Here is a 27,758-nt window from a genome sequence, read left to right as displayed (position 1 = left end):
TATGTAAGTCTTTCGAAGTTTTCTGAGCTCCTCCAACTCATCACTTCTTATAGCACAATATTATTACACTATAATCATATGCTATAACCTACTCAGTCATTCACCAATTGATGAGTATTCTGTCACTTTCCAATTCTTGGCCCCCACAAAATAGGCCTGCATTAGATATTTTTTGTACATATTGGTCCTTCTCCTTGTTTTTTATCACTTTGGAATACAAACCGAGTAATGGTATTGCTGTGTGAGTCCAAATTCTTCTCCAGAATGAGTTAATAAGTTCCCAAGTCCCCCAATAGTGTATTACTGTCTCAAATTTCCTACATCCTCTCTTAAGTTGTGTCATTTTCCTTTTCTGTCATAATATTCAATCTGATAGGTATGGAGTGGTACCTCAGAGTTGTTTCAGTTTCCTTTTCTCTAATTAATAATGATTTAAAGCATTTTTGCATAACTATAGATGGCTTTAGTTACTTTGAGAACTGGTTGGATATATCATTTGACCATTTATAAACTGGGGAATGACTTTTATTCTTACATATTCAATTCATTTCTCTAAATAGTTGAGAAATGAAGCTTTTATTAGAGACCTGTAATTTTTTTTCACCATTAAGTTTACTGAGTATTACTTTTCATCCTATTCCCCCTATCCAGTGTATCTTTTTCTTTCCCCTTTTATTCTGTCCATCCTCAAAAGTATTTAGATTCTGACTACCACATTCCTCAATTTGCACTCTTTTCTATTAGTCATTCTTCCTTCTCTCTTCCCCTCTTCTCCTCCTACTATCCTGTAGAATAAGACAGATTTTATACCCCCAAAATTATATTTTTCTTCTCTCTTAGAGGCAATTTCAATGAGAATAAATTTTAAGTGCTCCCCTCCCCCACCTCATCCATCTTCCCCTCCACTGTAAATCTCTTTCATGCCTCTTTTATGTGAGATAACTTATCTCATTTTTTTTCTTTCCTCCTTTTCTCAATGCATTCCTTCCTCATTCCTAAATTTTATTTTTTTAGATATCATCCCATCATATTACACTCATACCCTTGTCCTCTGTCTATGCAAACTACTTCTAACTGCCCTAATAATAATGAAGTTCTTAAAAGTTACAAGAATCATCCTCCCTCATTGGTATGCATACATGTATACAATTTAACCTCATTGAATGTCTTTTGATGTCTCTTTCCTGTTTATCCTTTCATGCTTTCCTGGAGTCTTGTATTTGAGAGTCAAATTTTCCATTCAACTCTGGCCTTTTCATCAGGAATGTTTGAAAGTTTTCTATTTTGTTGAATACCTATTTTCACCCTGACGTTTATGTTGTTTTGCTGGATAAGTGATTAATTGTTAGTTGAAGTCCTTGTTCCTTTGCCCTTTGGAATATTGTATTCTAGGCCCTCTGATCCTTAATGTAGAAGCTACTACATCTTGTGTTATCCTAACTGTGGCTCCATATTTGAATTGTTTCTCTTTGGCTGCTTGCAATATTTCTCAGTGACCTGAAAGTTATAGAATTTGACTCTAATATTCCTAGGAGTTATTCTTTTTGGGACCTCCTTCAGGAGGTGATCAGTAGATTCTTTCAATTTCTATTTTATACTTTGGTTCTAGAATATCAGAGCAATTTTCCTTGATAATGTCTTAAAATATCATATTTAAGCTCTTAGTTCAATAATTCTTAGATTATCTTTCCTGGATTTATTTTCCAGGTTTAAAGGTTAAAATGAATGGTTGGACAATAATTATATGAAATTATGTGGTCACCAGTATTTATTATATCTTGAGTCAGAAATTTATTTAAAAATATTTATAAATAGAGAGGAAACAACAAAGAAGAGAAATGTGAGGGGGATAGAGAAGTTATCTATCCTATCAACGTAAAAGTTTGCTTCAGATCTACTTAATCCAGGTAGAGATTAATTCGTTCTCAAACAGGAAGGCCAATAGTGAGCAACTACACAGCCTTCTCCAAGATGGAAACTAGTCTCTTCAGAAGCTAGGAAAGGAGTCAGCCTTTCACTCACCCAACAAAGTAGTCCAAGAGTCAGAGCCTAAGTAGAAGTGGAGCTCCAAGTCCGCAATCCAAGCTGAAGTCTCCAGCAAAGTTCCCTCAAAGACTATCTAAGACTATCTCCAGAAGACAATCTCTTCAGACTATCTTCTCAAAGACAGTTTGCTCTGAAAGAGTTCAGGGCTTTCTTTTATGGTGACTTCTTGTCTCCTCCCCTCTTCATAGGGGCCAATCACAGTTTCCAAACTGTGTAGTACTCCCCAGTCAGTGTCTAAGGGATCAACTTCTCACTTTCTGAAGGTTAAGTTCTCATCAAAAAGGTTCAGAATTTCCGAGGAAGGGTGTGAATTCTCTAAGTACCTTGCTTCCTTCTCACCTAGTACTAAGTAGAGTGTTTAATCTTTTAATGATTCAATTTAAAAGTAGACAAAGGAGAGTTAATCCTGTCTTCAGGCTAGTGAGGTAATAAGTAGGGGTACTTAAATTAGTGTTAACTCAAGATGGACAATAGATTAAAGATTTCTCTTCCATACAGATCAATTATTTTTTCTTTTCTCTCTTTTCTTTCTAAAACCCTTACCTTCCTTCTTAGAATCAATACTGTGAACTGGTTCCAAAGCAGAAGAGTGGTAAGGGCTAGGCAATGGGTGAAAAGTGACTTGCCCAGGGGCATACAGCTGGAAAGTGTCAAAGGCCAGATTTGAATTTTGGACCTCCCATCCCTAGGCTTAGCTCACAATCCACTGAGCTATCCAACTGCCCCCTCAGTTATTTTTTTCTAACAAGATATTTCACATCTTCTATTTTTCATTCTTTTGACTTTGATTGTTTCATATCCAATGGATTCATTAACTTCCCCTCGCCAAACTACAACTTTCAAGGCTTGATTTTCTTGAGTGAGGTCTTATAATTCCTTTTCCATTTAATCAAGTCTACTTTTTTTAAGAATTCCTTTCTCAGTGAATTTTTGTATCTCTTTTTCCATATGGCCAATTCTGCTTGTTAAGGAGTTCTTCTCTTCAGTGAATTTTTGCATGTCTTTTTCTGTTTGTATTTTTAAGAAATTATTCTCTTCATTTGGATATTTGTGCCTCATGTTTCACTCTCCTTTTTCCAATTTTATTCTACTTCTCTAATTTGATTTTTTAAATCCTTTTTGAGCTCCTCCATGCATTCTTTTTAGACTTGACACTAAATCATATTTTTCTTGGGGCTTTGGATGTAGTGGTATTGACTTTGTTGTCGCCTGAATTCACGTTTTTGTTTTCCCTAGAGCCACAAAAACTTTCTATATTGAGTTTCTTTTTATTGTCACAGTTTGCTCATTTTCTAGCCTTTTTCATTTCTTTTCTTTTAACTTAAAAAAATGTTTAATTTGGGTACTCTTAACTTCATATACTTTGTGCAGTTTTTTTTCAGAGCTAACTCTAGAGAATCTATACAATTTTAGTTCTTCCACTTTATTAAGATCTAAGGAGAGGTGTTTTTAATACTCTCCCAATCTGTACTCTGGTATATGAGTAGCCACATACACTATTTTCATCCTTAGAACTTTGATCAGGGTCCCCTAATCCCCTGTGGCTACAAGTACTGTTGTGTACTAGTGTTCCTCTTTACCCTAAGACCATGTTCATGGATTGCAACCTACTTCTGCATATGGGCAATGTGACAAGGGTTCTTATACCTAGAGCAAGCAAAAAGACTGCTGTAGTCTCCTTCTGAGTCCTTGTTCAAGCTCCCTTACCATCTGTGGCCAAGAGTTCAGGAAGCCTTTGCTGTTAATTTAAGCTGTTCCCAAAGCCTGTTGCCACAGTGAGTCCTGGCTACTTGCTTTGCACTCCACTTCCATCTAACTAACATCCATTAGCTCCTTAATTTTACCATGAAGAGAGCATAGCAAATGTTTGATAATTGAAACCCCATCTTATTATTATGTCTTGCCTCTTGGCCAGGTTTCAAACTGTTTCCAGCTGCATTGCTCTTCAACCAACATCTTAAAGTTACAGGATTTTCTCCGATGAGTATACCTTCTTAAACTACAATGTTATTTTAGTCACTTCTTTTAACTATCCCATTTCTTTTGATTAATTTATTATACTGATCCAGAGCCATCTCCCAATTATGAGTTTTATTCCTCCAAGTCTTAGTGATAAATGTGAAATGTGATTTGCCACCTTCTCATTGGGACCTCTAGTTCCCCTTGCTTATCAAGCCTTTAACATTTCTGTATAGTATTTGAGGCTATCACTACTGACTCCTTTCTTAGATATTATCTCCTATAAACTGAATAGCTCAGCTTTTATCATTCCTTCATTGACAGTTTCTCTGTTATGTCCAGCTTATCTTTACATCTAAAGCTATAATTTCTTAAATATACTTTGCATATTATCATCATTACAGATCAATTAAATATCAAGACAAAATCTCTCAAAAATCACAGTGACAGGCTCTACATCTTTATAAGTTTTCCAGTACTCCATGGACAAATTATCTTAAACTTGTACATGAAACAATTATATATTTAGTGAAAAATTCAAATAAAGTAATGTCTATACTCACCTTATTGAGACTACCATGTTTCTGGGCTTTGCATTTATAGAATTGAGGGTTAGCTGGAGTCAGGCTTGCAGGCTTTTCACATTATTTTATTTCTAATCTAGATTATGTGACATTATCAAAAAAAGAGCAACTTTGAGAAAAATTTCTGTTCTCATCTTCTTATGATCAAAAAAGACCTCACAGCTCTAATATATGAGAGGTGTTAATGAAAAATCTGCTACTTAGGAATAAAATATAATTTTCACAAAACATTCTACTAGTCTAAGATTTTTAAAAGAATATTTTATGTGGAGTGATTCCCATATAAAGAGAATACTTCTAATGTAATTCATGGCAGTACTCCCAATGACAATAAATAATTAAGATCTTAATTGTCAATGTAACATATCTTTGTCTAAACTAAAGGCGTAAAATTGTGGTTTGGGACATATTGGGTGGTATGTTTTCCTTTAGTCAAATTAACTTGCAAAAATATATGAAGAAATATATTATAATTAATAGCATTATATACATATATATATACTTGTACATCTATGTATACCCATAAGCATTTATATATATACATGCATACATAGATATGTGAAGAATCCATTAAATATCAATATAGGGAAATCTCTTCACCCTCCACCTCTTATGACTTCTAAATTCCAGGGAGCTGCCTTAGATGCACTGAGATTGAATGATTTTCCCAAAGTTACACAAAACGATGAAACAGAGGGAGGCTGGGAAATAATCTCACATTTTCAAACAAATAAAACTTAGGAAAACATTTGACTAAATGATAATATTATTTAGGGCTTATTACATGTTAAAAATAAGGCTTTAAAATTATTTCCTGGCTACTATTTTTTTCTTACAGGAGTCAAGTTTTTAATAGTCGCTTTCTGGAGCTTAAACAAGATTGTACTTTCCATAGTTACACTCTCTTAAACATTTTAAATTGTGTATAGTATATCTGATACTTTTAATATTTTTCATTATTGTTATCTACATCATTTTCTAGGATAACTTTTCTAAACTTTTGTGTTAGCCAGTAGTTATACCACAGATTTTTAGTCCATAGGGAATGTATAATATAGTTATTAATAGATAGCTTGATAAATTTAATATTGCCCAAGGCTATTATTCTCAGTTCAGTGCCTATTTTTGAATACAGACTGCTCCCCAAAATGTAGACAATTTAAAGATTATTTTTAAAAACCATCAAATCCTTTCTCTGTCACTTACCAAATGCCTCTTTCCCAGCAAAATATACTTCTATTAACTTAGTTGAGGTAATATTGTATCCCAGACGAATTCCAATTATGACATATTTCTATGCTTAATGAATAAAAACTACTCCTTGTTCATAGGAAAACCTATGTTTAATGCTGCACATTGGATTATGTATGGATTCCACCACTAAACCCAAATTGTAACCAGTTAAAAATATCAGAAAATATAAAAAGTGATTCATCTTTTTTGTAAGACCTTTATCATAAATATGTTTAAAACTGCATTTTACTTTCATATGTAAATTGATATTCCTTTGTACAGGAATAATTGGTTATGTAATGGTGCCAATGAGACCAAAACCAAAACTTTGATTACTTGGGGACCCAGTTAATTATACTGTTTCATGATCACGTATTTTACCTTTCAGTCCACTTGGTGCCCTTGTACTACTGATTGCTAGGGAGGGTAACATATGCTGAATGCATCATATAACTATAGAATTGGAAAGGACTTTAGAAATAATTCAGTTCAATCCCATCACTTTATAAATGAGGACACCGAGACCCAAATAATTGAAACAGTTTGCTTAAGATCATACAAATGCATATAAAAATACCTTACCAAAGGTCTACTTGAGTGGAAGAAAAACCTTAAACAGTGTCCCATGAGTGGTGAGTCAATATCTTTTTTTTCTCATTTATGAAGAACATCACCTAACTTCCTTGAGTAGATCCAGGTGCTTGTTTCTAAGCATGCTTCTGATTCATGGCAGATAGTTTCAACTATTTGGGCAAAGGTTCATTAGGAGACAGAAGTGACAAGGTTAAAGTTAAGCCAAGCCAATACATATGGGCATTGGGTTTTCTGGGAACTGTGCAAATCTAATCCTTAGATCATGTATTTGGATGAGAAATTTATGAGACATCTGTGCTTTGAAGAACTGATATGACTGAAAGATTTATTCTAATTAGCTAGGATGTCTTTGGCCAACAACATGAGTGGCAGAGACTCATACTGCACTAAAGTCAAGAATGTAAATAATAATTCTTCTATATTTTTGTAGAATGGTTGAACCATGTATGAAATAGACATTGCTATTAAGACACCTTCCTCAACTGATATTACTATATCTTAAAATATATTTTACCCTTTCCTTTACTGAAGCATAACTTCTTATTCTACAAATATATGTATCCATGTCATTCATGTAGTGTTAGAATGCTTCCATATGGCATAGAGATGATGTTGGTTGCATAAAAGTTATGATTTCAGAGTACAGTTTTAATTGTATAAATTTTTAATTGTAATCTAGCAATACACTCATATAGGCACTAATATATACAAGCATACATGTATACATATAATATGTAGATATGTATCTGTGTATAAATATTGATTTCATTTATCCTATCCAACTTGAAAGACTCCAAGCATTAGTTAAATTAAAGGATTTTATATGAGAAATAGCCTAGATAAGGCTCATTGTGGGCTCAACACTAGAAGGCTATCCATCAGATGATGAATTCTTAGATCATGCTAACCCATGAAAATATATAAACATATTAAAATATAGCTCTCACATAAAAGAGTTTGGATTTAAAAATACACTTTATATATATATATACATATATATATGAAAATATCCATATCTTTCTCTCTGTTTCTCTCTATCTCTCTGTTATCTCTCTCTCTCTTTTTCTCTCCCTCATTTGTCCACCACTTAGCATAATGCCTACAATATTTAAACATTTAGTGACTGACCCTAACAAATTTTAATTATACTTGTAAGTGGAAACAAAGTTAGAATTTCGAGAGATCTTTGGAAGAATGGTTTGAAAAGCAGATCTGCCTCTTAAGAAAGTTGCTCAAGGGAATTTGAAACCATTTTTTATTCACTTAATAAATTTTATGATAACAAGCAGAAATATTCAAAACCATTCCACTCTTCTTTGAGCTATCTCAAGGGGTCTAGTCTTTCTAAGTGATATTTAGTTAACATCTCTCAAAGTATTTCAGACTTCATTGGAAAACCATAAAAATGGTAACTGCAAATGCAAGCATACATTCATATGAATGCTCTCTCCTCTATTGCCCTAATGAATGTCAACTAAAACGGCTTGGGATGAAATAATGATACGATGAATGGGAAAGGAGAAAAGGCAGATAAGATCTATATTCAAATCATAGGTCTTTTCCACTCTTAGTCCAAGTTAATTTTTTAGATGTAGAAACTGAAGTCCAGGAAGGTCATGAAACATTACTTAGTCTGAGAATCTAAAAGATGAAAGGGTCTTCTGCTGTCATTTAGACATATTTGTCCCCAGGACAATGATCTCCTTAGAAACATCCAGAGAAAATTGTTAGCCTCTAGCATAAAACCTCCCATTAGTAGGAATTCCTTCTTTCCATGCAAAGTAAATAACAATTTTGAACAGCTGTAATTGTTAGAATTTTTTCCCTTTATATCAGTCCATATATGGTCCTTGGTAGTTTCTACATATTGCTTCTAATTGTGCTTTCCCTGTGTAAGAAGGGGTATGATTAGGAGGATGGGGTATAGTTGGTAACCCCTTAAGTTGATATATGAGGGCCACTTCTCCCTCAAAGCCACCCCTCCATACTAGGGAGACAAAATAGTATTTCTTGGAAAAATGGGGATTCCCCAGACATTCCTGCCAGGGTAGAGAAGTTAAAGAAATGTCTTCTTCTCCCAGGGAAAAAGGTGTGACCCAAAAAAGATGATCATGCTGGGCATTACACACAGGAACCTCCCTCAGTAATCCCAAACTGAAATCAGGTTTAAAATAGAGGTCTGCTAACCTTCCTCCCTCAACCCACAAGTTCTGTCTCCCACCAATATAGTTCACTTCGATCTGACTAAAACAAACTGATAGGGTTTATTTCAGGAACAAAATGAAAATAATCAAGGGAATATACGAATGAAGGTTTTCAGGAAAGGGGCGCAGGTGATCCCTAAATCCCCTTTCAGTCCTTGACTGGGTAGGGTAGCCACAGAGATTCTTCTGTGTTCCCCAAATCCCAGCTTCTCTGACCCAATTCCCAAATAGTACTCTTATAGCTAGAATTGTTACTAAAGTAAAGGGAATATAGAAAAGGGCAAGGCCTTAGGCAATTTTGTGGGTCCCAGGGGTTGGCTCCCCATAGAAGTCCAGACACCCCTGGCCAAACTGAAGAAACTGTGGTTGTATATTTCCAGTGTGATTGGGAACCAATAGAGATCAAATGATATGATGAATCTTCATTGAAGGTCTCAGGACACTCTCCAAATTTCACTTGTGAGTCCCACAGCCAAACAAAACCACCTCCCTCCTGGCTGTCAACCCAAAAGTAAAGTGTTCAGTTGGTTTTTCTCCCACAAACCTTTGCTTCCTCTCAACTGTCACTCTCTTCTCCTCCTTCTTTGTTCCATCTCTCAGTGTTCCAAAATGCCTGGCTTGCCTAGCTTCTTACACCTGGCACCAAGCAGGACAAGTCCAGTTCATTTTCTACTTGACTAGTCTCCAAATATCTTCTCAGGAGTAAAGAAACTCAACTCCTATAGCCAGTCAGCTTGTGGCATGGTCTCTAGTCCACTCACAAGTGAGTCCACTTATTTTTGGAAGGCCCATTGCTAAGCCTTGAGAATACAAGAAAGGTAAAAGGTTATACCTGGCCCTCAAGGAGCTTGCATTTTAATGGGAGAGACAACATATAAGAAAGAAAGAAAGAAAGAAAGAAAGAAAGAAAGAAAGAAAGAAAGAAAGAAAGAAAGAAAGAAAGAAAGAAAGAAAGAAAGAAAGAAAGAAAGGAAAGAAAGAAAACAGGAAGGAAGGAAGGAAGGAAGGAAGGAAGGAAGGAAGGAAGAGAGGTATTGGCAACTTTGGAGGGTAATGGAATGTGGACTTTGAGCTGAGTATTGAAGAAAGTCAAAGATGCTGAGAAAAGCAAGAGATGACAGTGAGGGGATAGAGTATCACATGTTTGGGTGACAGACATTGAAAAGGTATGACAACAGGAGATGCAGTGTTGTGTTCAAAGAACCACTAATAGGTTAAGGTAGGTGGATCTTCAAAAGAAGCCTTTTTTTCCCTTTCTGGTTATTATACAGCTTTTCAGTGCCTCATACCTTACTCCAGAAATGATCTGCCCAGGGTATGAGTTCAGAGAGACTATTTAGCCTTTCCTACTTTGGATCCTGTACTTCACTTAACATATTCCAAGATCACATTAGATTTTTGGTGATAGCCATGTCATACGACTGACTCATTTTGAACTTATAGTGCTCCCAAATCCTCAGATTTTCACCTTCCACCCCTCATAGAAGCTATTTTTATCTATCCTATTCTTTTGCAGTATTTTTTCATCTAAGCATAGAATTTTACATTTATTCCCATCAAATTTAAACTTATTAGATTTGGCCCATTGTTCCTGATGTGACATTTTTGGATCCCAACTTTTCCATCCAACATATTCTCTCTTCCTCCTAGATTTGTATCAGTAGCAGATTTTTATAAATATGCTATCATCCAAGTTATGAGTAAAATGCCAAACTGCCTATAGCCAAGTACAAATCCCTGGTATACTTCATTCTAGACCTCAGCTGAAGTTCTACCTTCTGCAAAAACTCTTTCTAAGTCTTCCTTAATCTTAGTGCCTTTCCCCTGAGACTCCCCTCACTTTTTCATGGATATATATATATATATACATATATATATTTATATTTATATAAAATAGTTGTCTGCATATTGTCTCACCCGTTAGGCTATGAACTTCTTGAGAGCAAGTGCTGTTTTTTTATCTTGCTTGACATAGTTTCTGGGTTTAGCATAGTATCTGGTACACAGTAGGTATTTAATAAATGCTTGTTGACTTACTGATCTCAAGCTGACATTGATTATGATTGACCTTTATTTATTTAACCAGTTCCTAACCATCCAATTGCACCTTCATCTGGCACATGTCACTCCTACTTATTCTCAAAGAGATTGTCAGAGACTGCCAAATTGCTTTGCTACAGTCAGGGTGCCAAAAACAATCCCCTTATTTATCAGTTTAGCTAGCCTATCAGAAAGGAAATAAAAATAGACAAGCATCACCTGTACTTAATGAAGCTATGCTGGCTTTTAGTGTGATCAATCCTCATTTACCTTTTCTTATGAACAATTCCTCTGATAATAATGTTCTGAATTTTTTTGTGAGGAATCAGAGTCAAGATGACTCTTCTATAGCTGGAAGACTCCAAACTCTGCTGATTATATTTCATCGTTTATTTTTTATTCTCTTTGGAGAACTTCTTTCAAAAAACGTTTTTTCCTCTTATATTTGAAGACTTCTATGACTGGTAAGAACTGACTCTCTTTTTCAAGTAAAGGAGGCAACTCGACCTTTGTGCACACATACCTCTGCTGGAAACTTGCCCAAGGTCACATATGGTACATTTCAGAGGCAAATTTTCTTAGGCTTCAAGTTCATTTCTCTTTTTTCTACATCATACTGCCTTTCGTGGTACCTCACCATTCTGGTTCAACCCCAAAGCATCTGGAAACTTTCACCCCAGAGCTAAAATAATGAAGTAAAAGGGAAGGAGTTCTTTTTTTTCTCACTGCTTTCAAAATTAATTATCTACAGACTTCAGCAAGCTCTTAAAGTTAGCATATTAACCTTTAAAGCTTTTCATATTCATATGAGACTGTACTAGTAATATTATTGAATTGTAATTCAACTTTGAAAAAATGCAGACCAAGTAACACAAAGGCCTTTAAGAATCAGAGAGGGAATGTTGAGGGGAAGAGAATCGTTTAAAATATTTAACAAATACTTTTATTTTCATTCCTCATTTGTTTTCTTGGACAGATGTGTGACCCCAGAGCATCCTTTTTAATCTTATAACCCTGAAGGTTTTGATTCAGATATAATAAGCAGATTGAATATATTTCTAAAAACAAGCATAAAATAGAAGTTTTATCTTAGATAAAGCATTTTCCCCCCAGGAAAGAATATGTTGTAATGCTCTGAATTTTAAGTAATTTACCACCACCACCATCATCTTTGTGGCACCAGTACATTGTCAACAAAACATTTTTGCCTAATTTTAGCTTTCATTTAACATTCAAATTCCAATGGCAACCCTGCCATTAACTTCCTGTATGATCTTGGGCAAATCACCTCTCTTCTTTGGGGTTGGATTTTCTCTTCCTTGAAATTAGTAAGTTAAAATACTGTGATAATTTAAAAGAAAATGAGACACCATGTTTCTTGCCATCCTGAGGGCTATTCCTTGAAAATGCCTTTAATGGCAGGGTCTTCAAAATAATTTTTTTGTTTCTTTATTTTCTCTTTCAGTTGATGAAGATTGTGAATGAAATGTGTCCAAATATCACAAGGATTTACAATATTGGCAAAAGCCACCAAGGACTGAAGTTATATGCGGTGGAAATCTCTGACAACCCGGGAGAACATGAAGTTGGTTAGAATTATATGGTTTTATTAACTATATGTAACTTTTATACATAAGACTTCAGATGAAAGAAGAAATTGTCTTTTAAACAGTCACTGGACACTTGCAAAAAATAATTTTTGACCATGAATAGGTTAACAGAATGAATTTATCCTTGTCATGAATCTTTTTCACAGCAACAAGTGCTCCAATGTCAGTTTGGTAAATTTAGATACAAATTCAAAAGGTCACACGATATTTCTATACATATTCTCAAGATAATTTTAGGGTTACAATTATATCAGATAGAATTTCTTTTTAATTTCCTAGGATGAACTATTTCATTTTTTCTATCGCTAGGATGAAGCATAATGACAAGAATGAAAATGATGACATAAAATAGCACATTTATAATATATTTTGCAGCTTATAAAACCCTGAGAAATGAATAGAAAAATGAATATTATCATTCTTTTACTTTGAAGAAATTGAAAGAGAGGTTTGAAGATGGTTGTATAGGAACATAGATCTTGTCATGAAAGAGTCCAAGATCCAATTTTCTCATTTTATAAATTAGAATAATATATTTATAGAATATAGAATAATAATATACACCAGATTACCAAACAGATCCATAACACAAAAAGCGTCACGAACACATGATCTACCTAGATTTCCATTCCTTAATCATGTTGCTTACCTTGCTTACTTTGGAGTCAAGAGGTCTCAAACTAACCGGGTGACCTCAGGACAGTTTCTTCCCCATTCTGGACTGTGGTTTCTTCTTTAAAATGAGAGAGTTAGTCACTATATATTCATTAAACTTTTCTTCAACTCCCACTTGTAGCTATTCTCTTTACCTTCCTCTCTGGGAGCTGAGATCCTCCTCTTATATTGTGACTTTTTCATTAAAAACCAAGGGGAACATAAAACATACAACATTACATTTAAATAAGATATTACAGCTGTGTCATGCATTATTTCTTCCTCTTAGTCTTATTCTTCTTTCTCTTTTTCCTTATATCTTTCTTCTCCAATTCAATTACTTCTTCTTTTGTTTTGCCTCATTTTGAAGTCCAAATTCTCTCTCTCTCTCCCTCCCCCATCCATTGAGAAGGCAAGAAAATTAAAACTCATTGCAAATATGTATAGACATGCAAAACAAATCTCTGCAGTAGTCAAGCAATTCAGTTACTTCCCAAGAATTATTGATTCTAGTAACTGAAGGACTTTAATCTGACTGTTATTTTAAAAAAAATTCTTTAGCTCTAAAAACATTAGTCAGTTAATAAATACCTGCTATGTGTCAGCCCCTTACCACTCCTGGGCTAAGGACGGTCCCTAGCCGGGATGAAAAAGGAGGAGGGTTGGGCGTGGGGCTAGCAACCCCACCCTGTAAAAACTACATCTGCTAAAGAAACTGCACCCTAAAGTAGGGGCAGCTGGGCTAGCTCAGTGGATTGAGAGCCAGGCCTAGAGACGAAAGGTCCTAGGTTCAAATCCGGGCTCAGACACTTCCCAGCTGGGTGACCCTGAGCGACCAATTGCCTACTGGTTGTGGCCCTATGCTCCTAGAATGGAATCCCAGGATTAAAAAAAAAATGTGTCAGTCATTGTGCCTTGCACTGGGGAAACAGAGAAGAGAAAAAAAAAAGTGTTTGCCTTCAAGGAGCCCACAATCATTGTTTCTTAAAAGAAAGTTATAAATAAATGCTTCTTTAAAGATTGAGGGATATTTTTTGCTCGGGACAATGTGTTTCCTTGAAAGCATTGGTTTTTCCAAAGACTGATGAAGAGGTGTTGCTCTTGACCCATTAAAAGGGTTGAGAAGCTCAAAGTGCTCTTCCCCCTATGCCAATATCTAGCTTTTATTTACTACTTTAAGGTTTACATAGTGCTTTGAGCAATCAATTGATCCTCAAAACAACCCTGGGTAATAGGTGCTTATTATTTTCCTCCTTTTGCAGTTGTGGAAATTGAGGCAGAGTGTCTTTGCCCAGAGTCTCAAAACTGGTGTGTGCCTGAGCTTCACTGGCTTTCTGACTCCAGTTCTAGCCCTCTTATCCATTGCACTAACTAGATGCCTAGGATAGCACAAAGAACTCTGGATTAGTTTAAAACTTGAGTTCTAATTTTTGTGTGTCACCTCCTAACTGTGTGACTTTGGGCAAGTCTTAGTCTCTTTGGGTCTCAACTTCCTCATCAGTATGTAGGAGGTGTTCTTTGTGTTGTCCATATATGTTATGGAGATATCTCTAGTTTCCTAGACTCACCCTTCTCCGAGGGAGCCTCTGATTCCTTCTAGGAGGGGTGCACGGATTTGGCGTCAGAGGCTGGCTACTTTGAATTTTTTCAGAGAAAGGGTTATGGACTAGAATTATATGTCTGCCCTTCCTAAATATTGTTAGTCTATGAGAAACACTGTTTAGGTTCAAGCCATTCTCCTGACTGTTATCCCTTTATGGGAAGAAATACCCCCAAACTTTATATTCAGGGTTTAGCTTCCTCCCCACCAAATGCTGGTTTCACCAAAACCACACAAAGTGAAAATCATTTAAAAATTAGGAATCTGTATTCCAGAGAGTTTCAATAACTTGCCTAGCATCACCAAGTAGGATTCTCATCATGTCAGGACTAGAATCAACTCTTTTAGTTCCTAGTCAAGATGCCTTAGTTCTTAGAAAGAGCATAGCATCTGGATTTAGAAGACCTTCATTTGAGCCCTTTGTTTTGTAATAGTTGTATGACTTGGGACAATTCACTTTATCCTTCTTAGCCTTATCTTTTTTTTTTCCATATACAAACTATAAATCCTAGTATTTAGGTGACATTTCTCCCGGAGCTGTTGTGAGGATCATTTGCATGAAAAAAGTACCCTAAAACCATATATAAATGTCAGCTGTAATATTGGAGGTGCTAAAAGATTGTTGTATCATATATGGAAATACTTCAAGTGCTACATAAGTATCAGCTTTTGTTATTTTTTATCTTCTTCATCATTATTATTATTTCTTCTTTTTTCTCACAATTTCATTAAATATGTGTGAGAGGGAATGATACACAAGGTGATATTTTTTAGAGATTTGTTATTCTATTCTATGATCAATATAAACTTTATTACATGTAGCTCATATTTATATTTTTTATTTATGTTTTCTTTTTCTTCGAGTAAAGGTGAACCAGAATTCCGCTATATAGCAGGGGCGCATGGGAATGAGGTGCTTGGACGAGAGCTCATGCTTTTATTGATGCAGTTTCTGTGCCAAGAATATAGGGCTGGGAACACACGGATCGTCCGACTCATTGAAGACACCAGGATTCATCTTCTTCCTTCTGCCAATCCAGACGGTTATGAGAAAGCTTATGAAGTGGTAATGTCATTTCCGTCCTGTCATGGTTCAACTTCATCTTTTCTGAAAGAATTAGTGTATAGCTAAATGATATGCCACATTATTCAAAACTTCCCCTTTTAAATGTACCCCCCTCCTCTCAGATAAATTCAAAGTTGGAAAGTCATAAGAGCTTATGAGAGGGACAGCCCAGAAGTGAAAAATTCCAATGACCCAGGGAGACAGATAGATAGAAAGTCAACTCAGGAAAGTGAATATATAGCTGTCAAAATGCCAGCTTTGATTTGTAGACTTTCCTTTTAATGTATATTAATGGGAACAGCTTTTCTATTGGAGATTTTCTGTGATAATGAATGTTCCATATTTGTTAAGGCTGGGTAGAGAAAGTATATGAATGTGGCAGTTAGCATTTTCATGGACCTTCATAATCTAACTCCCTTTCTAACTTTATGTTCTACTACTCTGCTAATTAGCTGTTTTAAGTCATTCTTCTTTCTGTTTCTATTTATTTGAAAAATATAAACAATTTACAACCAAAAAAATATTTTGCTTTTGCTTTTCTCTCTTTGTTCATATCATAGCTCCACCACCCTCCCAATGAACCATCATCCCAGACTTTTCTTCCTCTTTCTAAATTCTCTTTTCATCCCAAAGTATCAGCTTTTGTTATTTTTATCTTCCTCACTATTATATTATTTCTTCTTTTCTCACAATTTCATTTAATATGTGTGAGAGGGAATAATACACAAAGTGATATTTTTTAGAGATTTGTTATTCTATGTTATTGTATGTCATTCATCCTTACTGCTTTGTGTGCAAAGCATGAACATCTCTGACTTTGCAAATTTCTTCATATTTTTAGGGTTAGCGTTAAAGCTTCCCTTTCCTTTGATACTATAGATAAGATTAGTGAGGTACCCTGTCCCCACTGAAATTAGGATATCCTGCTATTTTCTCTAGGTCCCATTTCTTAGTTACTTTCCTGATTACTTTTCAGTGAAGACAGAGTAACCTTCCTTCTCAAGGATTTCCACTGAAATTCTCCAAAACTACATCTCATGGAGGAACCAAGAGGTCTCACTCTATGAACAGTATGATGTCTCTGACAGTTCCTTCTAACCTGGAGAGTCTCCAAGTTTGGCCAGTGATGGATTACATTAATGGTGTTAGACACAAGGCTCCCAGGACATACAGAAGAATCACTTTGGGCTGAATATTGACTTAGAAAACAAATTAACATTATCTGTGCTCTATCGTATTTATTTTGCTGAATCTTCCCCAATTACATGTTGATATGGATCAGGCAGCCATGGGGAGTAATGCAGATCACCACTTGTTTGACACTGCAGCCTAACAATGAGTTATGTAAAGTGTTTTGCAACTCTTATAGTACTGTATAAATGCTAATTATTATTACTATTAAAATTCAAAAAGGCTTATCATTAGAGTAGCCAGAGTATGATGAAAATATTGGCCATAATAAACTTTAAAAGCCTAAGTATAGGCAGCTGAGTAGCTTAGAGGAGAGATGTCTATAAGCTTAAAAATTAATATATAATATCTCCAAGTATTATGTTTTGCAAGATTTATTAATAATAACTTGAAGTAAAGGGAAGTAAAGCCTCAGTAAAGAAAGAAATTTCCCCAGACTGCACACGCAGGAGAGGAGAGCGCAGAGCCACCAGAGAGGATGACAACCATATACAAAATGTGAGCACACAACATGGTGGAGAGAAGAAAGTAATTCTGAGGAATGTAGTTGTCGGATATAACATTCTAACTACACATTTCTGAGCTTGAAACCAGGAAAATCTGGGTTCAAATCTTGCCTTAGAAACTTACTAGCTGCATGACACTATATAAGTCATTTAAGCCTATTTCAGTCTCAGTTTCCTTATATGCAAAATGGGAATAATAAGAGCACCCACCTCCAAGAGTAGTATTGAAGGTCAATATATGTAAATTTACATATGTATATGTAAATATGTAATATATGTATATAACATATGTAAATATTACATAGTATCACATGTAAAATATAATATTACATATAATATATTACTATATTATATTGACATATTAAATATAAATATAAATAATATTAATATTAAATAAATATATAAATAGATATATGTAATATATATAAAATTCTTTGAAATTCTTTGAAAACCATAAAACGCTTTATAAATGCTAGCAATTCTTGTTATCCATAGCAGTAACATCTTCAACTATTAAGTCAAAAGAAATTATAGTTCTGCATCAGAGGAGAGATTTTTGGATCCTTAAAATATTGAAGTAAACTGAATGGAAATACACATGAAAGTGTTCTAGGAATATAATCCCCTCTCTACCTATTTAAGTTATTTAAGATCTTTAAAAAGTCACACTTCTTTCTTCAAGTCTTTCTATTGTATGAATCTCAGTTCCATGCATTCTATATAATTGTTAACATGGATCTTCCCCAGTATAACAACTGCCAACCATATGGACCATGTGGCCATATGGAATAATTTTATTACAATTACCTAACACACATCCACTAAGTTTTACTTTGTTTTGGTGAATATTTTCCCCAGATGTACGCCAGTGAAGGACACCATCATAGGGAAAAGTTAAAGAGTACCAAAAATATAGGCTTTTTATGATGAGTATGATCTTTCCAAGATGGAAACCTTATCTTATAAAATATGAGTTCATATTCTGAAATTGTCTCCCAGGGCTCTGAATTGGGAGGATGGTCTCTGGGACGTTGGACCCATGATGGTATTGATATCAACAACAATTTTCCAGATTTAAATACTCTGCTTTGGGAAGCTGAGGATCGTCGGAATTTTCCAAGAAAGGTCCCCAATCACTACATTCCAATACCTGACTGGTTTCTATCTGAAAATGCTACGGTAAGTCAAAATACCTCATAAACTACAAAGTGAATGAGAGCTCAAGACAACATGGATTTGTAGGTAGAGAGAGTCAAAGTCAAATGACTAATCATTTAACATGATAAAGAACAAACCTTTTTCCAGGTTCTCCTTAAAGGATAAATGAGACTCTAGATGAGACATATATTTATACATAACTTCTTGGGATAATGTCACATGATAAAAGTGTTTGATTAAAATGCTCTGTCACTGCATCATGTGTCATAATTAGAAATGCAAGCTCTCAGGTTTGAAACAATATTTTTACTGCTATTATTGTCACTAATATTTCCAGAGTCAAAACTTTTTAAGCCCATCTCCTTGACAGATAGAAAAGACTTTGCTTTCACTTTAATTAGTCCCATAGGTTTATGGCATGTAGTCCATTGTAAGAAAGCAAATATGGAATTAGATCATTATTTTTTTTTCCTCTGGGCCTTATTTAGCACAGAATACTTAATAAGAGAAATCATTCTCACCTAATATGTGAAATTCTGCACCATATGCTGTTCTCATTGCCTGAATTCTTATTTCTTTCCCATTACTATGTGAATCTTCCCCATCCTAAAAGTCCAGGTCAAGCCCTTCCTCAGATTCTTTTTACCACCATGGCTTGCCCTAATCTCTCTCTTCTTTGAACTCTTATGGCCCTGGTCTGAACTACTCATTTGGAAATGATGATTTCTACCTAGTTCTGTGCCATTTTTATTTGTTTCTCATCTCCTATTACTTGGGTTATAAACTCCTGGAAGGTGGCAGACCATATTTTAGGCTTCTAAGTCTGACAAAATATAATACCTAGCACAGGGATTTATATCTCATGGGTGCTCTAGAAATAGGTCTTGATTAACTGGTTGAGCTGTATATTCAGGCAAAACCGTTAATGTCTTCTTCCTTAGGAGGCTCTTTGAGTTTTTGCCATAGTACGAATTTATTTCTAAAACACATTTTTCTGATAATGCTGTCTTAATGACATTTCTATCAGTTGCCATGGGGCAGAGCAAATGAATTTTTTTTCCATTTAGCTTTCACTTGGATAATTCTTTGCTTCTTGATAAGGTGCTATATTGTTAATAGTGAAAGGAATCCTAGCTGAATGACATTAATATCATTTATGGAGTTAAACCCCCAGTACTGAGAGTTCATCATAATAGGGAACATGAATAACACCTACATTCCATCCATGTTACCTACTAGCTTATTATGTAAAAAAAGATGGGTGGGTGGATCTTTTGCTTTCATTTTTGAGGGCATAATGATGAAATCTATAGCTGATGTCTTGACGCTGGTATGTCTTAGTCTGTATAGTAGTGAATTGCTGAGTATTATCTTAAGAGTTTATTTTTTTAATCAGTATTTCTATATTTTGATTTAGATTATAAAAGAGAGAGTTTAAATGTATCACCTTACAATTACATGGCAGTTCATTACAAGAAATAAAAAATTCTCAGATTGGAATGTGTCATTTTTTATTACCACTTTTACTATTGTCATAATGACTTGTATAAAAAGTTTATAACTCTCTATATAGATCTTCAAACATGAAGCATTTCCATATCACAACAATGGAAAGCAAGAGAATAAATTTGGAGGCAAATGAAGGATAATTACAGGAATTGTGGGTGATATTAGAAGATTCATTAAAAAATGAAATAAACTAATGACAGCCTAGGCTTTTCTTCCTCTGATTATTGCAGAAAATTAATCTCTAAGTATTTATCTGAGTCTACTGGTTTTCCATTTGCCCAGAAAAGTGAATGCATCTTGAGCTTTTATGAGTTTTTCTCCTCTCCAAGATACTTTCAAACTCAAACATACATAAGGATCCCTTTAGGTGGCATTTGACTTAGAAACTTCATATTAACATTATCTTCTCTTGTATTATATTTTGATTTATTTCATTATATATATTTCCCAATTACATTTTAATCTGTTTTGCACTGCACTGTTGGCAGGAATCCTTAATTTGACACCTTTGCTTCAAGTATATTTTTAATGTATTATTTTACTAAAAGGAGGGATCTTTTTCCCCACCAAGATTGATCCTACATTTTTCTGAAAACGAATCCATACTAAAAAAAAATTACCTGATGTGTTTAGTAAGGAGTAATTGAAACACCGTTTCATGCCATTGATGGGTAGGGTCTAATACCTCTGTTTGAAACACCACACAGATAGCATATGCTATCCACCAAGTGGAGAATGGGAAGCATCCGAACCTGTTGAGAAGATCAAGAATTTGTTTGTTTTTTTGTTTTTGTTGTTGCTTTTTTTCCAAATCCTTACCTTCTGTCTTTGAGTCAATACTGTGTATTGGCTCCAAGGCAGAAGAGTGGTAAGGGCTAGGCAATGGGGGTTAAGTGACTTGTCCAAGGTCACACAGCTGGGAAGTGTCTGAAGTCAGATTTGAACCTAGGACCTCCTGTCTCTAGGTCTGGCTCTCAATCCACTGAGCTATCCAGGTGCCCCAAGATCAAGAATTTGTGAAAACAAAGGGAATTAGGGTAGATTTAGAGGTAAAAGGAACCATAGGGGTCATTAAGTCTAATTCCTTCATCTGATATGGAATTCATTCCCAGAGTTTCCTAACTAGCAAAAGCTATATATATTCCCCCAGCACAAATTGGTTCAATATAATTAAGGACACTTATTTAAAAGGGAAATAGGGTGATTAGATGGGAATTTTTGACTTAATCTGGCATACTTTTATTAAGCCAATGAGTTTTTAAAATGCTAGGGATACAAAGGCAAAAAAAATCTTACCCATCAAGATGACATGTTACCAGTGGGGATACAACACATATTTATTCAAAGGAGAGAATGACATAGTTTGTGAAGGAAAAGAACACTTAGCATTGGCAGAATCAGGAGAGGCTTCACCTACAAGGTGGCCCCAAAGCAAAAGAAACTAAAGACTTCCAAACTTAGATCTGAAGGTTCAGTGGATTCCAGGCATGAAGAACAGCTTAAGAGAAAGCACAGAGATGTCAAGTTTAGGAAGCAGCAAACAGTCCCATTTGACTAGAACTTAGAGTTCATGAAGCGGAGTATTGTATTGTAGGACATTATAAAGGCAGACTGGCCCTAGATTGAGATGGATATCAATGCCAAGTGGAGTTTCCACTTTTTTCTAGAGTCAATAGCAAGTCATTTCTTGAGCAGAGGAGTTAGACGGTTGGTCCTATGCTTTTGGAAGACTAATTTGACAGCTGTGTGAAAGATAGGTTGTAATGGGAAAATACTATGAACAGGGATAGAAACTGGGAAATGATTGCAGTCATTGTGGTAAAAGGTGGCAAGGAATTGAACTAAAGTGGTGGTCATATGTGTAAAGAGGAGACACATACATGTTTGGGAGGTAGCCTAGACAGGATTTTAAAATTTATTAATTATTAGAGGCAAAGGGAAAGGAGAGTCAAAGATGACTCCAAGGTTGCAGACTTAGATGACTAGGAAAATCCTGGTGTCTTCAACCAAAATGGGAGAGTTTGAAAGAGAGATGGAATTTGGGGAAAGGATAATGATTTCTGTTTTAAACATGCTAAATATAAGATGTTGATGGAACATCCAGGTGAAGATGACCAATAGGCCTGTGGTGATACTAGACTGACATTCAGGATAAGAGGTCAAGGTTGATCTCTATTTGGGAGCCTTTTGCAGAGAACTAATAAATGAAACCATGGAGCCAATGAAATCACAACCAAAAGGAGATAAACAGGAGGACCAGGAAAAGGAATTTCCTATAGTAAAGGACAAGGAGATGAAAAATGAGGCAACAGGTTCTTCTGTAATGAGTGAGAAGGAAAGAGAGAGAGAAAGAAAGGAAGAAGAAATGGAGAAAGAAAGGAAAAGAGAGGTAGGAAGGGTTAATAAATGATCTAGAAGGCAAGTTTCTTCTGGAAGAAATGGAATTGGGATCAAGGGCAAAAGTAGAAGCATTTGCCTTTTTCTGGAAAAGTTCTATCTCTTCTTCAGAAACTATAGCAAAGGAGGAGATAATATAGAGTAGCTTAGAAGGATTTGGAGTGTGGACAGCTTTGGTTTTCTAATTAAATTAAGATATCAGTAGCAACAGAAAGCTCAGGGATCTGGGAGAGGAAAGAGGAAGGGAGAAAAAAATGTATTAAGAACCTATGTCAGGCATAATGCTAAGCACTCTATTATCTCATTTGATCCTCCCAGCAAGACTGGAAAGTAGGAGCTATTACTATGCCCAAATTATAATAGAAAAAACGGGGCAGTTTCCAGAAATAAAACAATTTGCCTAGGTTGCACTTCTGCTAAGGATGTATTTGAACTCAGGTCTCCCAGACTCAAGGCCAAGATCTCTATCCACAGGACTATCCAGTTGCCAAGTTATTAAATGTTTGAGTGGTTGAAGAAATGAGACAGTCTGGAACAACGACAACAAAAAATGGGACTGTCTATTAAAGGAGAGGGAATGGGAGGACTATATGAATTCATGAATCCTTTTGCAAAAAGGTCTTCAAATGATCTTTGTTTAACAGTGTGGTTTTTATGTTATCTTTTTTGAATTGCATAAATTAAACTAATCAAAAGAGGAAGAGAATAAATGCTTGTTGCATCCAACTTCTGTGGCCATCATTAATCTAAAGGCCCAGTATATGGCCTAGTGGATAGGACTCTGGATTTGGCTTCAGGAAGATTCATGTCTCCATTCATACATTTACTAGTTGGGCAACCCTGGCACCTAGGTGGGACAGTGGATAGTCAGTTAATGCAAATCACTTAACTTTGTTTGCCTCAGATTTCTTATCTGTAAAATGAGCTGGAGAAGGAAATGGTAAGTCATAATAGTATCTTTGCCAAGAAAACCCCAAATGGGGTGGCAAAGAGCTGTACACAAGTGAAAAATGACTAACAACCCTGGACAAGTCACTTTATTTCTTTCTCCCTCAATTTTCTAGACTCTAAAATGAGGGCACTTGACTCAGTTGCTTCTCAGATCCCATCCAATTCTAAATCTATGATTCTGTGATTTGTGTTATCCTGGATTCATAGTACATGGAGTTGAAATATCAATCTACTTTTCTTTCTTTTTCTTTAATTTAGGTGGCAGTTGAGACAAGGGCAATAATAGCCTGGATGGAAAAAATTCCATTTGTGCTGGGAGGTAATTTGCAAGGAGGAGAATTGGTGGTGGCATATCCATATGATATGGTCAGATCATTATGGAAGACCCAGGAGCAGACACCTACCCCTGATGATCACGTATTCCGATGGTTAGCCTATTCCTATGCATCAACCCACCGACTCATGACAGATGCCCGGAGAAGAGTCTGCCACACTGAAGATTTTCAGAAAGAGGATGGGACTGTGAATGGAGCTTCTTGGCATACTGTTGCTGGAAGTAAGGGCACAGTAGAAGTTTCCCCTAAAGCACTATATGATGAGTGGAGCTGGACCTGCTGATTTATACTCACCAACAATAGCTAGGTCTTCTCTTATCAGTGTTCTACTTATCTTGGGTATCAAGTCCTTATTTGTTCCGACATTTCTTGTGCAAAGATTATTTTCCTTAATGAAAATGGAAATGAAGTAAGGTTTAAGTGGTTCTGGCTTCATTCTGTCATTCATTGTCTTTCCATGGAAAGTGTTTCCAAGGAAGTGGTTCTAAATTTTCTTTGTTTATACAGTCTCAGATCTTAAGAGTTTAGATTTAGAAATTCCTCTTTTTCTTGATACAGCTTTTTTCTTAATGCTATTTTTTAAATGTGTCGTATTTAATTCCCTTTACTATCCTTAATGCATTGGGATCTTTAGCACTGCTTCCTGTGCCATGCTTTTGTTGCTGTCTTTTATTACTTGTGCTTGTTTCCATCTTCTCTATGTTAGATTAAGAAACAAGACTGGACCTATAATTTCAATTCTCTCTACCAATGAACCTTCTCTGCATATGAGAGTCTTACAGAACTTAATTAACTTATCCAGTGTCCCCTGGGTTTCCACATCATCTGCTTCTTTTTTGTGAAAAATCTTAGTTGTTTTAGATTTTTAAAACTCAGAATTGGTTCTGGGTTATACCAAAATTACCTGAAATATTATAACAAAAAAAACCTAAATAACTAAAAAAAAAGTCTGATAAAACCAAATGAGTCTATGAAATGGATATTACTTTTGTGTCCTAACACAAAAAGTGTTTCTACTGTTATTAAATATTTGGAAAATGTCCAATTTCTTTTAGCTAACCCTAAATCCTTTTAGCTTGCAGACTTTGAATTAGCACCATTGATCAATCAAGCAACAAGTATTTGTTAAGTGCCTACTATAGGCCTATCATTGTGCTAAACTGAAATGGCTCCTACCCTCAAGGCACTTCCATTTATATTCAGGTTGTACTGCATTACTCTTTTCTTTCCTAAACCTATTCCTAATTTTCTCTCATTTCTAAAAAAAAAAAGTCATACACTTGCCTAAGACAAATACTTTGCTGGTGTTGGCCACCACAGATTCTATCAGCATCCCTGAACAAAGAGGCCTTAGAAAGTCAAAGCAAATTTTAGAGTTTAAAACTGCACTAAAACTTTGGGGACACCCTGTAGATACATCTATATAAGCAATTACTATTATTAATCACAAGGAAGGGAGTGCTCAGAATCCAGAGTACTATTCTCATTGCAGGACTATTTCTAAGTCTCAACTTTGATATCACCATAGAGTTTATGACTGATCTGAAAGAAAGAAAAACAACATTTGGCAGAACCATGTCCTGGCCAAATAAAAGAGTTATCTGCTTACTATTGGAGATAATAATAATTCCTTATCTGAGATTGGTAGTATACAAAGGGCTTTCATAGAAACATTAAATAATATCCATACTGACCTCATTAGATTTTGGAAGAAAACATTTTGTAAACCTGAAGGTGCTTGTAGAAATTTGAGCTGTAATTACTTGATATTCTCTCATCTGATTTGTTCCTTCTCCATATTAGTCTTGTGATGCAGATATTTGCCCATTTTACAGATGAGGAAACTGAGGCATGGCTCATAATCAGCAGAGCTCTTTGTCAACGTCATGGCTCCTGAAGCCAGGCCATTTTCCACTGAATCACAGCTGCCTCTGCCACGTGCTGATGTTTAATTCCTCTTCATCCTATTATTCCAAATTGAGCTCAAGAAATAAACTTTAATAATGATGGACAGGGAGAACAGATAAAGAAAAGTATTGCCCTATGTGCAACAAAGAGGTGGAGGACTACTAAGACACAGAATGTTTCATACAGATAGAGTCATTGTTTAACTATTTGGAGCATTGTTTTATATATGTGAAATGAGAAGGACATAAAGAGCTCATAAAATATAGTAAAAATAAAGCACACACACACACACTGGAAAAGAACCAAGGATTAAACCCTTTCTGTCACTAAAACTTCATTGTGGCTAAGAAACAGAAAACCAAAACCCACCACCAATTTAAAAGGATGGGTCAAGAGAACAGAACCAATCTTTGGCATTCATTATGTTTCCTTGATATCTATAAATGCCATGTCACTTCTACAGCAGGCTGGGAGGCAGCAGCACAGCCAGACTGGTCAATGCAGAGTCAATAATAACATTTTGAAAAGGCAACTGCTGCATGACCAGCCCGGGCAGCCTTTAAGCTTTTGGCCAATTCCACTTCCCATTTATTTCATTGGTTTCCTTTCCAGATTGAGGGGTGGGGGGGTGGCAAGAGAGCGGAGGAGGGTTCAAGTCCTTTTAATCACTCTTCTTCCTGGTGGTGTAATGAGGTCTGCAGAATCATTTCACTGGAGATTAATGAAATAGTATTTCTAATTTCCTGCCCTTCCCTTTCCCCTCCCACCCTCCCTTCCTCACACCCTTTACTTCTGCTTTCATATTTCTGAGCAATGATCTGACAAGGCTTTAGTTAATGAGTGGTGGATAAACTGTAAATTAATAGAAGTAAAGTTTACTCCAGGGTTCAGTAAGCTTTTAAATATACAGCACACATAGATCCTTGTGTTGAACCTGCCTATGTGTGAATTCCACCAGCCCATTGTTCCTTGTTATCTTTGGGCAATGAAATCCTGTGCTGTGATACCATCTGAGCCATGAAGCCTTAAGAAAAGCAGGATTCTGTGTTTCATATTGAACTTGGGGACAAGAGAAGGATTTCAGTCAAATGCAGAACACAAAAGAATGTCTCACCACCCTTAGCCAATACTGGGGAATTATGAGGAACTATCTGGGTCAAATCCCATCTCTGTTTCCACCTAGGCTCATACAGGAAATAATTTTTACTTCTGGAAGCAGCTTTCTTGCTATAGCACAAAATGACACGTTGCAGAAACCAGCAACTGAGATAAAATGATCAAATCCTATTCTAACCCAATATGGTTCTTGATCATTTGATCTTAGCAGTGCAGAGGTAATGAAGGACCCTCATTACAGATGGAGTGCTTATTGCATGCATGTAGCATTTTTAGAGCATTTGAAAAATATATCACAACAGCTCACAAAGACCCTATGAAGTAGAGAGAGAATGGCTATCTCATTTTACTGGTCTATCGAGGACAGAAATTAACTTATTCTAAATAGGATGCTGTATTTGGAACCAAAGACCTAGATTTTAATGCTGGGCACCTAGTAGACATGGGACTGTGAGCAAGTCATTTAAAATCTTTGAGACTCTACTAAAGGGAGATTCTAATGTTTGCTCAACTACTTGTTTATAATGTCCCGAGGAGACAAATATGAGTATATGTGCATATGTATGTATTTGTAAGTGTTTTATAACTGTAAAGGCCTATAAAATGCAAAGCATGATGATGTTCATTATTATTATGGTTCTAAAACATGTGCCAGACTACAAACATACTAGTCAACTGACTGTTTATCCTTGTGGTCCCAAACAAGAAGCCCAACCAACTATTTTGAACTGTCAGTCAACAAAAATTTGTTAAGCACATATCCTGTGCCAGACATGGTGCTAAGTGCCTGAGAAACAAAGAAATGCTGAAATGTAATCTCTGCCCTCAAAAAGCATGCATTTTAATGGAGGAGAGGACACGTAAATAACTAGGTACATTTAAGATATGAAGACAGAGACAGACACACACAGAAGAAAAAAGAGGGAGGGAGAAAGAGAAAGAGAGATTGAGAGAGAGAGAAAGAGAGCCTGAGAGAAAAAGATTGAGAGAAAGAGAGGACTGAGAGAGAGATTAAGAGAGAGAGAGACAAGCAGAGAGAAAAAGAGGTTAAGAGAAAGAGAGAAAGATTGAGAGAGAGAGACTCAGAGATTAAGAGA

The 27,758-nt window shown here is 35.7% G+C and overlaps 1 protein-coding gene and 1 long non-coding RNA gene across 3 annotated transcripts in view; one reads left to right on the top strand and one right to left on the bottom strand.

Moving 5' to 3' along the window:
- The window catches only part of CPXM2 (carboxypeptidase X, M14 family member 2), a 210,541-nt gene that overhangs the window by 162,070 nt on the left and 20,713 nt on the right, over positions 1-27,758 (top strand). The window contains exons 8-11 of the mRNA XM_044662618.1: positions 12,126-12,249; positions 15,394-15,590; positions 18,287-18,466; positions 23,561-23,858. Coding sequence (XP_044518553.1) covers positions 12,126-12,249; positions 15,394-15,590; positions 18,287-18,466; positions 23,561-23,858 — 799 coding nt within the window. The remainder of the gene's footprint in view (positions 1-12,125; positions 12,250-15,393; positions 15,591-18,286; positions 18,467-23,560; positions 23,859-27,758) is intronic.
- LOC123236314 lies at positions 15,556-25,508 on the bottom strand. Of its 2 annotated transcripts, XR_006505415.1 has the most exons (4): positions 25,332-25,508; positions 23,932-24,025; positions 20,575-20,706; positions 15,556-15,632 (listed from the first exon to the last, which is right to left on the bottom strand). It is a non-coding gene; the product is annotated as an uncharacterized LOC123236314 (long non-coding RNA). The 2 variants fall into 2 exon arrangements; XR_006505414.1 differs by lacking the exon at positions 25,332-25,508 and having other exon boundaries at positions 23,932-24,162.

Source organism: Gracilinanus agilis, chromosome 2 (assembly GCF_016433145.1).
Source record: "Gracilinanus agilis isolate LMUSP501 chromosome 2, AgileGrace, whole genome shotgun sequence".
Lineage (NCBI taxonomy): Eukaryota > Metazoa > Chordata > Mammalia > Didelphimorphia > Didelphidae > Gracilinanus > Gracilinanus agilis.
Note: the sequence above shows the minus strand (reverse complement) of the source record. Positions and strands in the feature narration are given on the sequence as shown.